Genomic DNA, 18,264 nt, shown 5'->3' on the forward strand with positions numbered 1-18,264 from the left:
CTGGAACATCTTTCATATGAGGAAAGGCTGCAGGAACTGGATCTGTTTAGTCTGGAGAAGAGGAGACTGAGGGATGATCTTATTAACATTTATAAATATCTAAAGGGTGGGTATCAGGAGGTTGGGACATCCCTCTTTTCTATAGTAGCTATCAACAGGACAAGGGGTAATGGGATGAAGCTGGAACACAAAAAGTTCCATTTAAATATAAGAAAAAACTATTTCACTGTGAGGGTGAGGGAGCCCTGGCACAGGCTGCCCAGAGGGGTTGTGGAGTCTCCTTCCTTGGATGTCTTCAAGACCCGCCTGGACATGTTCCTATGCGACCTGATCTAGGTGACCCTGCTTCTGCACGGGGGTTGGCCTAGATGATCTATAAAGGTCCCTTCCAACCCCTACCATTCTATGATTCTATGAAATCATAGCCAAGAAGTCCTCATAGGACATAGTATTGTAAACTAAAAATAAACAAAAAATAACAACAATTCAGATATCTTTTTTCCCCAGAATATAAAAACCCCTAAATAATATTAATTATCATATATATACTATTAAATCTTTTGACCTGCTCTTCAATGATGACTAAACCAAATTAGGCCTACTTGGGTGTGCTGCTGTAAATGAAAATCCATCCCATCTTCTCATAAATTCTATAAATAGCTGTCTTACAACACAGAACCATATTCCACATAAAAGCTTAAGTATACTGAAACCAAAATTGTGAAAACACAAATTAAAGACCAAGAATCATACTGAAAAGCAAAAACAAATGATCAAGCTTAACAAGTAAAATTTAAAAGGCAAAAAGAGACAGCAGTGGTTATCCTGACATCATTCTATCGATGCAGACTCATCACAGATTACATTTCTGCCCAAAATCTAATTAGAAATGAAAAGGAAATAAAACAAATAATAGTCTTACTTTATTAGTGTTTTGGTAAGTTCATTTCCTTCTACACTCACGGAGCCACGGTAAGCTTGGTTAATTTTAGAGTCCTTGGAGTAAACGTCCTCTTTTGAAAGACGCACATACATCACTTCCAGCAGCTTGTAATATCCCGTTTTCTTGGTGATTTGTGTATCAAAAATATGTTCGTTGGACTGGAAAAAAATAAGCAAAACCTCAAAAAGAGATTTCCTGGACCCTGTCTTTCCTAAGTAGCTCCACAGTTCTAGCTTCTACTAAGTAGCCTTCAGCTTAAAGAAAACAGAGAAAAAACCCAAACAAAACCCCTTCTAAAACAGAGTAAAGATCTGCTGATAAAAAAGGCAGGTTTTGAGTTCCTGTATAATACAGTTATTAAAACTATGTTTACTTGCTTGTTATCAGAGCTGTCTTAACTACAATTAGCATAAATCATTACAGTGATATTGGAGTAAAATAAGCAGAATACCAAGTAATGGCTTAGACATGTGAATGGGTTTTTGCTTTGACAAAGCTTCAGACCCCTTTAGATATATACAGATGACATTCCAATTTCAATTTTCATACATAGTAGATATGAGAACACATATCAAAAGAAGAGTGTGTTGGAGAAAAAAAGCAAAGTTTGTCACTGATAACCAAACTAAGTACTTGGCACAAATTTCTGTTCCACAGTACAAAGAAATGGGAAGTGAATGTTTTCAATTAGTGTTTTACTCGTAGTTAAGCAAAATGTACATACCAACATGAACTTTTTATCAGACCTTCCCCACTCCTAAAAAACATGCTCTATACCTTTGTAAACCTGGAGTTAAGCGTGTCCATAGCCTGTACTATAATCTTGCCACAGAATTCCCTCAGCGCATCCAAGCTGCAGTGCCACAAGAGAGTGAGGAGGGAGCGATCCATAAATGCCTGACGAGTAGTATTTGAAGAAAGGTCTCCACGCTGGAACATTTTATGAACTGTGTCCAACAGTAACACTTGTTTGTCAGTGGTGCTCCTAAACAAGGAAAATGTCAAGATGAAATCTCTTTTATCAGACTCCATTTATGCCTCAAACCACCATGAGCTTTAAAACTGTTATTGTCTGCATTCACATCATTTTGGGTTACCATCTTGCAAGACATGTAAGATCAGGCTGAACCGCCACTTATTGTGAATGAAGCTCTCTAAAGAAAATCCCAGCTTCTTACTCTGCAACAGATGGTAAACTTGTTTGTATATCTTTGTTAGTTTAATCCAAAACCATCATTAGCTTTCTCAGTTCCTTTTCATTGAAAAACCTAAAAAAAACCCCCATAAATTATCTGGTACATGTGAAGGGTGGACACAAACAAGAAGGAAAAAAAGGAGGAGACTTCACTGTTATCACTGAAGCTATTCTGTGCCCATCGAGTGTTCCACTACCAGATGAACTGTTGTTCTGAATAATTTTATAAAAGCTAAAATTTTAAAAATGGGGTTTGGGCATAAGATGCATGACTTTGTCCAGGAAACTCCACGCTCCCAAATAGTCACTACTTAATAGCCCATCATGAACTGGAACATTTGGTACAGAAGAGAATGAAGACCTGTTCTGTGGACACAGCATATTTGTGTCTACAATTTACCACCTTGGAAACCTTCAGTTTAATAAATATACTGTTGTATTTTCAAAGAGGCCGAACACTGTCAGTTTAAGCATTATGAAGTCATCATGTGATTATATAGGAATAGCAAATATAGATTATGATAAAAAAATTACAATCTTCAACTGAATTCTGCCAGAAAAAAAGCTAATTTATGCAAGGCTTTACAAAACTTGCCCAGGCATTGGAAGTGTCATCTGAAAGTTGGTGCCACTTGGTCATACTTCAGAAATATTTTGGAGATGTGAAGACAAAAGCAAAATCTTAATTAAAACTACTATGTAAAACTATTTAGTGTAAATTATTACAAGGAGAACAACATAGTAGAGGAAGCACTTTTGCTTCAGTTTTTGTTATTCAATGATAGCAGAAGCAAAAATCTAAGAGACTAAACTCACCTTCTAGAAATTCTTTTGAAGCTGGCTTGAAATAAGTCCTCCATGAGATGTCTGTGGTCCCTACAGAGGATTTCTGTCATCAGCTGCAACAACAATGGACTCTGAGACAACTCTAAGGCATCTAAAAACTGAAAAAGAAGTAATGCATAACATAAGGAGTCACACTGGATCAAACTAATTCAATCTAATTATGTAATTATTTTTCAATACTGATGAGAAGCAGATGTACAAAAGAATATATTTATTTAACATTATCTAGAAGTTTAATGTACAGATACAAGACATAACTCAGAAACAGGAAAGTTCATTTCCTTACATGAACTGTAAGTCTCTAATTCCAGATCCTGTAAAACCTTGCTTTTGAAGACATAATTCACTTAGGCTTCTAATTACCTATTTGTCAAAAATACTGACCTTCTTAGTGCAGTCTACATAGTTATTGTGCCTCAAGGTTCCTTTGGGAAACTCATCAGAACTCATGGGAAAATTGAAAGCTAGAAGATGATCTAGAGCTTTCTTAAGGTCATTCAGTTTTTCTCCAGACAAATTAGTGAAGAATGGGAGAATTATCACTGCTTGACCCTGAAGAAAACAAAATAAAAATAAAATAAAGCAATTTCACACTAACAGAAATTAACTATGAAGCACGCTGAACAGGATCACAATATAGCAGCAGTGCTTGTGCTTACTGATTCAAAGCCTCATTGTCCTGAGCTATGTTACGCAGTCACTCATCTTTCAGGTGCTACAGCTTTAGTCACTGCTAAGCCAGAGTCAAAAGTTAATTAATATCTCATAGCTGACAAGGTTGTGAATACATTATTGTTCTTTTAAGCAAGCATCCACTCTCACATCAGTACCTGATTTAACACACCACCTGTCAGCTAAAGTAAGGTCCCGAATTTCAATTATTTAGAATGCACAGGAAAATAAAAAGCTCTCTAGCTTAAGGCAACTTTCACTTCCAGTATGCAGTACTTTATCTCCCTCTCCTGACCAAGCCATATACAGCAGTTAACCCGTCAGTATTGGTCTCATACTTGCAGACACAGATGCTAAAATCATGGCAGTTGTTTGTAATTTGACCTGTAGAATATGCCACTCCTAGCTAAAAGCCTAACTAGCTCTCGTTTATCAAATGAACACTTTAAAGGTCTAAACAATCTACAACTAACAGCATTTTTTCCCCCACAGAATTACATGCCTTTCATCTGAGCAACAAAAAGTCAAAAGAGCACCTAAACTCAAAACATTACATCTGTGATACTGCCTTCTGTCTGAAGAACAAAACGAATGATTTACAATTTTTAGGATGCTGAATAGAAGAAAAACACAGAAGTGGTGTCCCTGTTACTGTGGAGAGTAAGGTAAAATTTAAGCCAAATAACAGCGAACTTCATAAACAATTTACCTTAAGATTTAAGCCTAAATCCTGATCAATAAGTAGACTGGTATAGGTATTAAAAACAGCTTGAAATGCTTCATGATTGGTATTGAAGGAAACCGAAGAGTCTATCTGGAATAACAGAAGAAATTTAAAAAATAAGGATTTTTTAAAAAACTGCTCAGAGAGACCACTGTTATCAATGAACAGTTAAAAAAACCCCAGGAGGTATATAATTGTTTACTTCCAAAAATACATGGAATTAACCGAAACCGCATAAAGGATGGTTTTAAAAGGACTACCAAAAAGAATTCTAACAGCTCCTATGCAGTACAAACAAAATCATAATGTTGGATATTTTCCAGTTAAAAAAAGAATAGTAAGCTCCCTCTCAAAGCCATATTTCTGATTGCTCACTTCATTAACAGCTAACACAGGAATATAGTTCACACACTGTATCTTAACGTGTACCTTTAAAACAATTGGAGTTTAAAATAATTAATTATAAAAAGGAAAGAAAAAAAAATTCAAAGATCAACAAGTGATCTCTGTGTATATTTTTGTACAGCTACTTCTTCTACTTCCTCAAAAACCTCAGTAGGGTAAGTAGATGCATTATGTTTTCAAAATAAAGAAAGAAAAAAAAAGGCAAAAATCCCAATGTAACATAAATTAAAGGTCTTTGTTTCAAAGATCTTTCTGCAGTCTGTTGATATGAACAAACTGCTCCATTGCAACTTTCTGGCTGCCAACAGGGCAAAGAACATTTTCAGAGGCTGCTCATTTTCGAAGTTTACTCTCTTGTGCTTGTACCAATTCTCCAGAAGGACAAGAGGCAGCTAAAACATGAGAGCAGTTAAAAAGACAACAATACACACCAAAGTGCGTGTAACATCAAAATATAATATTTTCTGCCTGTCCAAATATTTTTGTATAAATAATAATTTTAAAAATCGGATTCTGATATTCCCCATTTTTTTTTTCCCCAAACCTAAAACATTAGGATGAAATAACATTTATTTTAAACAAGATTCAATTTCTACAGAATGAGAACGACTACCTGGATTTTATAAAGCAATGCATACCTGCAGAACTTTTGCCAGCAGGGTCAAGATTGCCATTTTGCTATCAGGAGCAGAACCTTTGGCCCACCAGCTGTCAAGTTTCTTCCAATTTCTTAGTATAGCTGTGACCAATTTCACTCCTTGCTGTTTGCGTACAGTACGCTCCCTGAAACTCTGATCTAACATGCCATTCAAAATGCTACCAACCTGGAAGAAAAAGCAACAGGCATGTTGTATATTTACATATCTCTTTTTCATACTTGGATCTAGCTCTACGCTACTCCTGTGGACTAAATGCCCTTTAGTGATTGGAGTTAATTTTTCAGTTTAGTTTTATCCAAAACAAATCCAGTCCACATGCTCTGGGACCACTCTGCAATGAAAATCATGGTACAATACACGGAAACAATCACACTTGCTTTGAAAAGATATTCTTTATCTGAAAAAATCCTGAAATTCATAAATTTGGGACAGGCAACATGTAAGTGCTTTCCGCTCACTTTGATATGAGACAACAGACAGCCTAAATTATATCAGGTTGCCAGAGATCATGAAGGTAGTCCCAGTAGGCCATAATAAAAAAAATAAAACCCATATCAATGGGATGCTGTCCAAAGTTCAACCAAATGCACTTTCTCCACACCACATACTCAGCTATGTCCACCTATAACAACAGCAATGAATGTGTTACTTCTAACATTCCCAACTGACTTTGTTCTTTCAAAGGAGTAGTCCAATACCATTTGGGGATTGCTGAGAGATGATTCCATAAGTTGGACTATGATCACATCCAGATTTTTCAGCAGGTGTTGATTGATAGTTTCTGAGAACAGGCTGTAGAAATACTGTCCGTGAGAGAAATTGATCAGATGGTTCTGGGATGTTCCTGACAGTGGCACAGATAACACTACTGTGTTCAACAGCAGACTTACTAGCTCTTCACACTGTGAAAACGAAGGTATAGAGACAAGAGTTACCTCAAGCACATTAAATTTCACTCATTTCTTTGAAAAATGCATGAGGTTTTTTTTAAAGCTTCCATCTTGAACTGCTTCATGTTACCAGAGAGCATAAAAACAAAGCACAAACAGAATACTGAAACACTTGTTACCTACAATTGTCACTCAAGCCAAAAATTACAGCTCCTCTGTGGATGTGTGAAGAAAACAGCGTCTCCTACTCAAAATATGAGTAGAAGACTATTGATAATGAGCATTAAATGATGATTCAGTACTGAAACTGGAGAACTGTATCCTACCTGGTCATCAATAGCAAAAGCTAGCTGCAGGAGTCTATCAGCTAATCGTCTACTGCTGATGTCTAAGGATGGAAGAGGTATCCTTTCACCCCCAGGTGCAATGCATTTGTAAACAACTGAAAGAAGCTTAGAGCCAACTGAGAAATGAGGCCTTTCATCCTATGGAAATAAACAAACAAAGTGACAATAAATATAAGCTGAAGAAAACAACATAAAGGCCTTCTAATCCATCTGATTAGCTAATGAAGACACTTGTGTAATTTTCTTAAAAAACCCAATGCAAATATACCATGACAAGACACCTTTCTAACTGAGGAGTAAGATTTTTGTCAAGACAACTCTGTTGCATACGAAGTTCAGAACAAATGCAATTTGAAAACATTCAGAAGATTTAAGTCTTCTTCCAGATTTTTTTCAGGTGACATCATTACTACAGAAATGAAATAATGGTAGGCCACAAGAGGTAAACCATGTAGCTCCTTGAATATCACCATCATACACCCAACAGCTCTAGCTCCTGTTTAGACGTAGAGAGGATGGATGGCAAACACCTCACATCTTACGTGTGAAACAGAGCCTTGCTCACCAGTAGGCAAATTCTCTCAGTCCTTCTGGCAGTTGCATAGTCTATTTTCTTTCAATTGCCCAAAGTAAAATAGAGATTTGGTACAATCAGAAACTTTGTAGAAAGAATCTGAGTAATGTTGCTTAGATACTCACCCTCAATTGCTCTCTATCCTGTTTTCCTGCAACATACACCCAGCATACTGCTTCTGATCAGTCAGAAGATACTTACTTTCTAACTTCCATCATCACTTTGGATGTTCTCTGTTTAAAAACTGGGGAAAAATGCCTCCTTTATAGGATAGTAAAACCTGATTTTTTGAGCTTTCCTTTTAGTGAGCTTCAGAAGACTGAAGGTTTATGTAGATTCTGGTTACTTTCAGCTCTCAGAAACCACAGAAAGACGGACGTAATTATGAACACTGTAAAAACCTCAGAATTGTGCTACTCAGATTTGCAGAATAAACATGAAATATTTATTTCTGATGGTATTCATCATCAGCTCTTCACTGTTGGTTTTATTTTACACAACTTGATCTGATCTGTTCTGTGTTTTCATACTGGTCATTTACATGGGAAAAGCTCTTTACTGTATAAAAATATTCACTATTTATTTTCTGGTTAAGCAATTACCTGATTGTGAAGGACAGAATGAAGCAGGTCAGATTTCTGGAGTTGCTTGCAGGCAGAAAGGACAGCACTAAGCCTAACTTGATCAAAACGTGTGTCTGAATTAAACAGATCAACAGAACAAAGGTCCTCAAGGCTAATGAGAAAAGAGAAGCAATAGCATCACATTAGTGGGTTGCTCCATGTGGAGCCATACACAACATTATTTACCTTTCATATTTTATGCTGAGTGCATTTACCCCAGATTCATGCTTACAATAAAACTTCTAATTACCTCTGCGGTGTGATTCTTTTCTTTATGCACAGTTTCAAAGATTCCTTATAGGGAGATTTCATCAAAGCTTTCATAAGTCTTATTGAGACATCCGGGAGGTTTTTCATGACTTGCACATCAGCTGTATTAAAACCTATATGTGATGGATCACACACTGTTATCACCAGAAGCTCTATAAGGCTTGTATTAAGGAGTTCCTTCTCAAGTAGCTAGAAAGAATAAAACATTAAATAAAAGTTTTGTTTAAAACCTGATTTAATTTCTCTATTTTATACTTCATAACTTATCTTTAGTCCTTCTCTCTAAAATGAAATCAAACATGGAACAGTAACTAGTCACTAAGTGACATTCTGTTTCTTTATGAAATGTCTGACTTTCAATCAACTGTGCTCATACATAGAAAATAAACAGCCCTGGCACAGGGTATCCACAGAGGTTGTGGAGTCTCCTTCTCTGGAGGTTTTCAAAATCTGCTTGGACATGTTCCTGTGTGACTTGATCGAGGTGAACCTGCTTTAGTAGGTTTTAACAGATTTTTTTTTTTTTTTAGGTTTTAGAGGGGTTGGACTGGATGATCTCTGGAGGTCCCTTCCAATTCCTACCATTCTATGATTCTGTTACCTATAAAAACATACAGAGGACATATGCTATCTCAAACTGCACATAAGATGTTATATTATAAATCCATATAGGTCTGTTTCAGTCTTGATTACACACCTTTAATCACCTTAAGAATCACATGGACAACTCTAAATACACTATTAGAGATTTACCGAAAACAAGAGACAATCACAGTCTCAGAACTATACTTGGCAATGTAAATTTCATAAGAGACTCATAAGTGCTATGCTTTATATAGTTAAATGCAGTTTATAGTGCACCAAAGGTGGGCAAATGGAAAGATCTGAACATCTATACTGAATTCAAGAAAGAATTGTCATAATCTGCCTGTCTGTCTTTTAAGCAGCTTCACGGATTTGAGGCCATCAGAGTCATACAGGAAATATTCATTGCAAGTACTCCATGTAGAAGAACAATCTCACAGTCAACATAGAGGAATTTCATAGACAATATGCAGTTAAAATATATAGAAAATATTAATTTCTCTTATAAAGTCTACATCACCCATTAAAATTTAATATAATTCTTTTCACTGATGTGTAAAGATCATAATGGTTTGTGACACTTAGCCATCAATTTCACTTAAAGTCCCACAAAAGACAATGGTCTCCAGTGAACTAACCTCACAATGAAAATACACATCTTTAATGATATATGAATTTTTTTGTCTTTTTTCCACCACAGATTTCAGTGCCTACCTTCCAGAAATCTTCCTGGCTCGTTTCCAGGATCATGCTGACAAACTCCATGATTCGGACTATAATGGTACACTTGCTGTAATTATACATGTCTCTCTCTTGTGGACTGAACACGTTGCCCTTTGAACTGTAATCAAAGCATTGCTCTGCTGCATGGATATCATGCAAGGCAATAGTTTCAAGGAAGAACTGCACAGCTTCCAAGAATGAGGATCTCTCATTTACATCTAGGAAGAATCACATGAAGTTGAAATGATACAGCAGCTCTCAGCTTTTAAATCCATGATTTTGTGTTTGTTATTTCAGTTTGACTGTTTTCTTCCAAACAACTCACACAAGTGTTTTCTGAAAGTCCTATGTCAGTCTCAGAAATTAATATTCTGGAAAGTGAAGTCTATCCCTCTGCTTCCTGATCATTACAAGCACTTATTAATGACAATGATTTGAACACACGTAATAAAAAAGATAAAAATCCCTACTTTTAAAAAACTTAGCTTTATGCTAATTGCATCCAACAATGATCTTACAGTACTGTTTTAAACCAAGAGAGAGATGACACTGAGACAACCTGGAACTTGCATAGTTCCTATACAAAGTCTTGTACAACTGCATCATCAATGATATAAAGGATTTTGTTTGAGAGAGTGTCATGGTTTAGCAAGGATCAGCTTCTGCTTGGTAACAGAGGAGGCGGGTTGCAGTGAAGACCCGGTAAAGAGTTTTCGGACTCTCCCCCAGCTCCTGGGTTCAGGCCAATCTGGCGCCTCTGTGATCACTATTTAGGGACAGGAATTTGAAGTGCTGGTAGGAGGTGTAAGAGTGATACAAGATGGAGGTAACCACATGGACCCCACAGTCACAGGAGGAAGGAAGGAGAAGCACCAGACCAGAGACCCCTCTGCAAGCCGTGGTGAGAATTCAGGCTATACCCCTGCAATCCATGCAGGGCCTTGGCAGGACTGAGAGCCACCAGCAGCTCCGTGTGAGTGCACACGGATGGGTGTGGGGAGGCAGCCATGGTGCAGGCCGTGCTGGAGAGCCTGCGTGCCACAGAGCAGCCCCACACGAGAGGCAGAGAGGAGCTACAGCCTTGGGATAAATGCACGTTGGAGCAGCCCATGCAAGGCTGCCGTGTGTGTGAGGTACCCCACGGAGGTGCAGGGAGGACTGGTGCGGAGCCCACCTGCCCTGAGGAGACACAAATGGCAGAAGCCATCAGGAATAGACTGACTGAAACCCCCACTCCCTGCGCCCCTGGGCCGATCAGAGGGGGAGGAGGTAAAAACACTAGGATCAAAGCTCTGAGCCGGGGAAGAGCGGAGGAGTGGGGATAAGGTAGTCTTAAAGGGCTGGTCAGACTCTTCTTTGTTGTACCACTCTGTGTTGTTTTATTTTGGTTATGTTTTGGGGTTTTATGGTTATGTTTTAGTTGGTGTTGCATTAAATTATTTTCTGTTTTCTTCCCCAAGCCTGGTCTGTTTTGTTCTGAACCTTAAGCACCATTTAAGCTCTCCCTGCCCTTTGACAATCCTCAAGTCTTTGGTACTTGAGGCTAATCGTAGTCTTTTGTTCCCTGATGGGCCTAAACCAGGACAACGGCTGCACAAGGTACAACTATAATTCATATTCAAGGCTTTTGGATCTGATGCAGTTGAAGTATCAAGAACTGAAGAATGAACAGGACTTCATTGCTTTCTGATAGCTCCTTCCAAACATTAAAAAAAGGGCAGGTAAACAGCTTTAGAGGGATTAAAAAATTAAAAAATCCATCACTCGCCTCAGCAGAAGAAAATTAGCTGTACAGAGTAATTTTTGAGGATGATATCAAGTAAAAGTTGCTGCCACGTGGATGACTGAGGGACAGAAATGTAAAGGTATATTTCAAGCACTAGAAGAAATCATTGTAAGATAAACTATTTAAGTATTTCTTTATAAAAAACCCACTCAGTGTAACAATTGCCACTGAAATCTTTGGGAGAGTTTGCAAATCTCATCAATTCTACACTTAAGAAAAAAAGCTTAAAGTTCACGTTAGAAAATCATCTTGGTTGAGCTTTTGTGTAACAGGCATGAATGAACCTAACAACAGTTAACCACTCACCCAGTATTTCATAAGGTTTGATCATTCGCAGCTCGAAGAACGTATTGTAGCAGTCCAGTGCTGCTAAAAACATATCCATCCACTGCATGACAGTCTGTAAACTGAAGGGTTCCTGCATACCACGGAGAGTTGGCTGAGAAAGGATCCCTGATGGATTTTTGGCATCGCTGCCACCTCCTTCAAATATGTTAATGAGGAAAGATGCATTTTGGCTTTTTAGAACATCAGCCAGCCAGGAAGATGGAGGCTTGTTTCCTGGTAGAAATAAAACCAAAAATATAAATTCTCTAGGAAAAAAACATTTCAAACTAGCAAGGAATCAGAGGCAAATGGACTGACATGCCCAAAATTTGTGTTTTAAACTGGACTTTCTGTCAGAGAAGACACTGGTTCTACTCTAGCCTTGGTCATACTATTTATATTACCCACAAGGAAGAGGTCAATTTGCAAGACACTCCCACTAGTTCCCAATCAGCAAATACTGCCATCATAACCGGATACAACAGCAGTTCTGGGCCTTTAAGTTCTTCTTCCTGTCTGAAAGGAAGTCCACAATAAAACCTTCTTCTAGGCCCACAAACATTTGACAAACCCTGAGGTTTGCACAGCATTCGATTTCCAATATGAACAATTACTGAGTTTCTATTTGGCAGCACTGAGTGAACAGACACTTACATCAAATACAATTTTTCTTGTGTGTTGGGTTTGTGTGGAGCTGCTTTTCGCTTGGTAACAAGGGGAGGGGACTGCAGTACTGCCCCTGTAAATAGTTCCCAAAACTTCCCCTGGATCTGAGATGGATCCACCTCCAGCCTGGCCAGGCCAATCTGGTGCATCTGCCTCTACTTAAGAACAGAAATCTGCAGCTGGAAGAGGAGGTGGAAGGACTGGGATAAGATAGAGACCATCCCATGGACCTTGCAGTCAGGGGAGTGAGGAGGAGTGCCAGACTGGAGACTCCCCCTGCAGCCCGTGGTGAGACAACAGCTGTCCCCCTGCAACCCACAGAGGGCACTGGCAGGACTGATAGTCACCAGCAGCTCTGGGAGGACCCTGTACCAGGGGGAGCGCTCAAACATAGCTTGGATCCCGTGAAGGAAACTGAGGAGGCTGGTCATGGAGCAGGCTGAGCTGGGCCAAGGGCCAGCACAGAAGAAACCCATACCAGGAGGTGAGAGGAGCTGCAGCCCTCAGGATGAACGCATGTGAGAGTGGCCCATGCAGGGCTGCCTGACCTGCAAGAGACCCTGTGCTGGAGCAGGGAGGACCAGCAAGGAGTCCAGGTGCCCTGAGGTGAGACAAGCAGCAGGAGCCATCAGGAAAGACTGACTGAAACATCCATTCCCTGCCCCTCTGTACTGATCATGGAGGGAGGAGAGATAAGGATACCAGGATTGGGTGCCTGAGCCTGGGCAGATGAGAGAGGTGGGGGAAGGTGGTCTTAAAGGGCTGATTGTGCTCCTCATCATCATCCCATTCCGTGCTGTTTTCTGTTTGTTATGTTTTTGGTTGTTGGTGGATTAAACTAATTTTTCTATTCTTCTCCAAGTCAAGTAGTCTTGCAAGCATTGCCTGGGACCTTAAGTGGCCAGAGAGCCCTCCCTGTCCTTAGGGGCTTCCCATAAGGCACTCGGTTACTTTTCCCTATCCTGCCAGGATGGTCTCTGTGCCGAGCTGGGCCAAAATGATGCATCTTGTAATTAATACTTTGCAGAGAAAACTGAGGGAAAGTGTTCACAGAATTCAGAAAGTAAAGATAATAGTGCATTGTGACTTAAAATACCTGGTAATAAAGGAACAAATTCATAGAAGAGCTCCATGGCTTTATGGCGGCACTCTGTCTGGGGTCGTCCACACTGCACTAAGAGCCACATGACAATGTCCAGAAGACACACTGACTCAGTAGCTGGAAATCCTCTGCACAAAAATAGGAGGGATTACCAGTCCACAAGAAGCCATAGTCTTCCAGTTGAAAAAAAGAAAATCAAAGTATTCCATGTGCATTATAAACATTCCTTTAGTCATCTAACCACAACCCATCTGCACTACGAGGAAGAGCTTTTCTACAAGCATGTCTCTTGCACAGTTCCCACTTCTCTTCACTCTGCTTTGAATCTCCAGAGCATAGACTTTGTGGCAACAACTTAAAAAGCACAACCATGTCTCTTCTCTTTATAATAGTCAAAGAGACAGAAATGTAGATTAAAGCTTAAATAAGCTCACATGGTTTTACCACATCCCTAATTGTCCAGTCTCCTAACTTACAAATGCCACACCAGGGAGTTAACTTTAGGACTCCACTTTTTTGTCTCTTTCGGATCACATGATAATTCAGGTAAAAAGGAACCACAGAAGGTCTCAAGTCCAACCACCTGCTCAAAGCAGGGTCATCTGTGTGATCAGATCTGGTGACTCAGAGCTCCATCCAGTCTGATATTGAATCCATTCTTGCTTCTTCCACCTTGATCTCTACCCTTGTTTAATTGCTGGTCATCCTATTGCAGCTTATCCTACTTTTCCTAACACTTAACAGCAATAAGAAAGACTTCAGAGGAGTTTCCTCCAACTGCTAATGTTATTATAAACAATGCTCTGAGGGAAATATGCTTTTCTGCCTGTCCTTGCCAAACTAAAGCAAGGTCACCACACTGGAATAAAGAATGAAAATGTGATCCTCCAGTATTGTTTCCAGCATTTCCTATCAGTGATTCAACAGACATAGGGTATCTGCATTAGCAGCAGTCACAGGATGAATTCCTCGTTCAGAATCCCAAGTGTCTAATGAACTACGTATGTCATTAATTGAAATGCAATATTATAAAAAGCAAAAAATGTCAAATTGCTGACCGTGGCACCCGCTGTTTTCCTTTCTTGTTCAGAGAAGGTGCTTTATGCTTGATTATGCGCTTCAGGTGATTAATAGCGTCACAACACTGTTGAGCGGTCCCTGTCAGAGAGAAATGATATCTATAAATGCTAGTAACTTGGTTAAATTATTTGGTTAAATTAATCAAGGCATTAGCATTACAGGATGACATGGCAACCAGGAAAGGGTATTACAAAATGGTAGAAATCTTCCACAGAATATAAAGAAATGCCAATTTTTGGAGCATTTTGTTATTAAAAAGGTAGACTTCAAGAAGCTCATCACACTACCTTTTTACACTGTGTAACTGTAAAAGCAGATGTCAAATCAGAAGCACCACAGGCATTGTTAGTGTTACTCTCAAACTGTAAACCATCAAAACGTGAAAAGGTTCTTTCTCCTGAGCTCTGATCTGCTATTTTTATGTTTTAAGGAGTTTGTGCAAATAGTTCCTCACTCAATATTAAATGACTTCTCTCCCAGTAATGAAAAGTATCCCTTCCTTTGTCACAAAATTAAGCACATTTACTTTTACATTATTATAGCAGCTTTCTCTTTTAAATCCAAGATTCAACAAGATAGTTTTTCCTTCATTCCATAGTCATTAATTATAGCTCACCTAATGATTTCTCATCTGTATGGGTTAAGGCCAGGCTTTCCAGAAATACAACCAACGCTTCAAATACAAACTGCTCCACCAGAGAACTTTCTTCCCTTTAAAAATCAGGAACAAATTCAATGAGAAACACTTGTAGAAGACAGATCAAGAGTGAAATTCTGATTAACCCCCCCATATTAAAATACTGTAGCGAGAAACTGCACAAGATGTTTGCACAAAAAAATTTGCATCTAAACCACTCTAAAAAAACAGCAAGGAAATTTGCTGACTTTAAAAGACATAACTTCCCATAAATTTGTGATACACATTTTATTTTATCTGCTTCCCACTTGCAGAAAGCCTGAACTACAAAATTATAATTAAAAATGAGTACACTGAGTAGCTCAGCTTTACAGCTCTCATATGCATTATTAGAATGACCATCAGTGGTTGACTATTTGAGTTCTACACTTAATTCTTTTTATTTCCTTGAATATTTAGTCAAAGCTAGTTAGTGTTTTAAGCTCTGTTCACCTGAATTCTCTGTAGATGCTGTTAAAAGCAAGTGCTGCACCCAGTCTCTTGAAAGCACTGGGATGAAGAGCAAGACTATATAATCGTTTAAAAAGAGACTTGGTGTTTGCTGGGCTTTTCTCCTGCTGTCTTGGTGTTGTTTGCTTAATAGACCATTTCAAAAATTCTCGTACACATTGACCACAGAAATCTCTCAAGGTGCTGTCAACAGGATCCACTATGCCACTCTGAAATTACACAAGATTATTTCATAAGAATGAAAAAAAACCCCACCATTGTCTCAGTGCAGCATGAGGGCAGATTATTTACACTGTATTATTCATAGGTTAAAAAAACATTCTAACGTTTCTTAGAAATAACAAGCTTCAAAATTACTACTGCCCAAAGGTAGGGCAGGATTTTCAGCCCCCACAGCATTGGATTAGTCCTCAAAGATAGAGATTTCTATTCCTGTCTCAGCAACCAGTTTAGAAATCTTGTTGAGGTCACTTCATTTTCTGATGGACAAGTTTCCTCTGCTTTAGAAGTGGTGTGCCAACACTGATTTCAATTACAAAAAGTACTGCAAAACCTCTTGACTTACCTTGCCTCCAACCACTTCAGCTCAATGTAAAAATCTGGTTTTTAATTTAAAGCTTTTGCACTTGGTGAAAACAACACAACTTAGAGAAAAATTAAGCATACAACAAAAGCAATTTCCATTTTGGTGGCTGTGTGTGTGTGTGAAGGTATTTAAGTAATTCCTTGTATATACTGATAATAAGAGTGTTTCATTAATTCTATAAAGACTCTAAAGATGCTACATATGCATTTTGAGAATGTCAAAGAAAAATCTACCATCAAAATCCCAGAGAGAAATCCATTATCACAATCTCAGTTAAGAAATTCTAAATGGTTAAAAAAAAAAAAAAGGAACTGTTTTCCTTCCATCAGACAAATAAGGAGCTCTTATACCTGTTTGTGTGTTCCTGGTTCTTTCAGTAATAAAATGATGCTAGCTTATATAAAGTCACATGGCACAATAAAAAAAGAGAAGAAAAACTTAGGGACCTACCAAGATAGCTTCCAGGAGTGCCACTGTATCTTGACTCTCAAATTTTTTGTTATTGGTGAACCAGTGAATGAGTTGCATGACTAAAGGCTCATACAATTGTCTTGTTACCTGAAAGAGTAAATACTTTGATATTCAAAATATGTAAGGATAAAAACCAGTACTTCTTTCAAATAAAGATCTATAAAATGAATAATCAGCTTCATATTACACTCTCACATAAAAGATTAAAAACAACTTCAGCATTTCTATCTCTAAGTCAACCAGATTGAATACTCTCACACTGTAACATGAAGGGATGGACCACTAAATTTATCTATATATGTACACACACGTGCTTACAATACAGTGTGCATGCCTGTAAGCACTGGTTCAGCGCAATCGAGACATCATTTACCTACAGTTATATGTCAGCAAAAGGCATTTCACCTAGACTAGTAGCAGTTTCCTGTACATTTTAACAGAATAAAAACATACAGTCTAAAAATAAAACACCCTGTAACAGTCTATAAGAATCTAAAAAGAAAATCTGGATGTCAAGATTCAAACAGTAGCCTGAAAAGGCATAAGACCTGTAACTTCAGTGGAGCTGAACCTATGTGCCTATTCTGCTTTGTGTAAAGGAGAAGAAATACTAAGTTTATATGTCTGAATCAAATATATCCATCACCCCTAGCTATCAATAAGGCAGGACAAATTCTCTCTCAAATGCTCTTTTTGTTGACTGTAGCTTTGTATTCATTCAATATTGAAATAATAAAATTATTACAGAAAAAGAAAAACGCAGAAATTAAATACAGAGATGAAGAACAACTACTACCACAATCTTTTTGAATGAATCTCAAATCTTGAAACTATAAAATATTTGTACACTGTTGAGCTACTCTCCATTATTGAAGTCTTTGAAAAGGCTTCCACTCCATCTGGAAGCCCTCTAAAGTCTCATTAAAATAGAACTTCAGCTTTTGTCACACTTGGGGGGTTGAAAAAAAAATAAAAGACAATTTGTCAGGATAACTTCTAAAGGAAATTAATTCAGAGGTATTTTAAATAAACACTTATAAATGAATCTGTTTACCTGGTCTACGTCACAAGCAAGACGAAGTAGTACTGGAAAGAGCCGCTTATGTAACTGATACATGGGTGGGGGACCCTGACGTCCTTCTGGCATCTGAGATGCCTTCCCCAGCATATAGGTGACTATACTATGTAGCAGCTCACATGCTGCAACCTGAAATTTAAAAAAATCCCTTTGGTTATGCAGCCATTGCTGTCACGGAGAAGACAAAATTGTGAGCAGAAGTGAGTCAGTCACAGGAAAGGGTGTTCTCAGGCAATCACTCTAAGCTAAATTACCGTTCCAGGAATGGATCATGTCCATGGAAACAACTTACGCACATTCTAACTGGCCTTTCTCCTAATGTTTTTGTCTCTGTCCTGGGCAGTCACTTTTCAGCCAGAGAAAATTAATCACTGTATAAGTCACCTATCATTGTGTTTTCAGGGATACCTCCATTCTGGACTCTTTGGATATCAACCTCCCAATACAGTAAAACAGCAAAATATTTGCTTAAGTGCTCTGCTGGATTGAGCCCACGAGTTCATAGGCTAGGCATGAAAAGGCCAAACCGCACTGAAGATCAGCTAGTCTAAAACTTCAATTTTTG

The 18,264-nt window shown here is 38.4% G+C and overlaps 1 protein-coding gene across 1 annotated transcript in view; it reads right to left on the bottom strand.

Moving 5' to 3' along the window:
• Positions 1–18,264, bottom strand: part of PRKDC (protein kinase, DNA-activated, catalytic subunit) — an 85,020-nt gene that overhangs the window by 46,469 nt on the left and 20,287 nt on the right. The window contains exons 25-42 of the mRNA XM_061996110.1: positions 17,676–17,828; positions 16,601–16,708; positions 15,547–15,773; positions 15,034–15,128; positions 14,396–14,495; positions 13,332–13,465; positions 11,549–11,803; positions 9,448–9,674; positions 8,129–8,337; positions 7,858–7,990; positions 6,661–6,819; positions 6,143–6,346; positions 5,424–5,609; positions 4,366–4,470; positions 3,369–3,536; positions 2,955–3,082; positions 1,721–1,928; positions 923–1,101 (exon numbers count right to left, since the gene is read on the bottom strand). Of these exons, the coding sequence (XP_061852094.1) occupies positions 923–1,101; positions 1,721–1,928; positions 2,955–3,082; positions 3,369–3,536; positions 4,366–4,470; positions 5,424–5,609; positions 6,143–6,346; positions 6,661–6,819; positions 7,858–7,990; positions 8,129–8,337; positions 9,448–9,674; positions 11,549–11,803; positions 13,332–13,465; positions 14,396–14,495; positions 15,034–15,128; positions 15,547–15,773; positions 16,601–16,708; positions 17,676–17,828 (2,978 nt within the window). The remainder of the gene's footprint in view (positions 1–922; positions 1,102–1,720; positions 1,929–2,954; positions 3,083–3,368; positions 3,537–4,365; positions 4,471–5,423; positions 5,610–6,142; positions 6,347–6,660; positions 6,820–7,857; positions 7,991–8,128; positions 8,338–9,447; positions 9,675–11,548; positions 11,804–13,331; positions 13,466–14,395; positions 14,496–15,033; positions 15,129–15,546; positions 15,774–16,600; positions 16,709–17,675; positions 17,829–18,264) is intronic.

Source organism: Colius striatus, chromosome 4 (genome assembly GCF_028858725.1).
Source record: "Colius striatus isolate bColStr4 chromosome 4, bColStr4.1.hap1, whole genome shotgun sequence".
In the NCBI taxonomy this organism is placed as follows: Eukaryota; Metazoa; Chordata; class Aves; order Coliiformes; family Coliidae; genus Colius; species Colius striatus.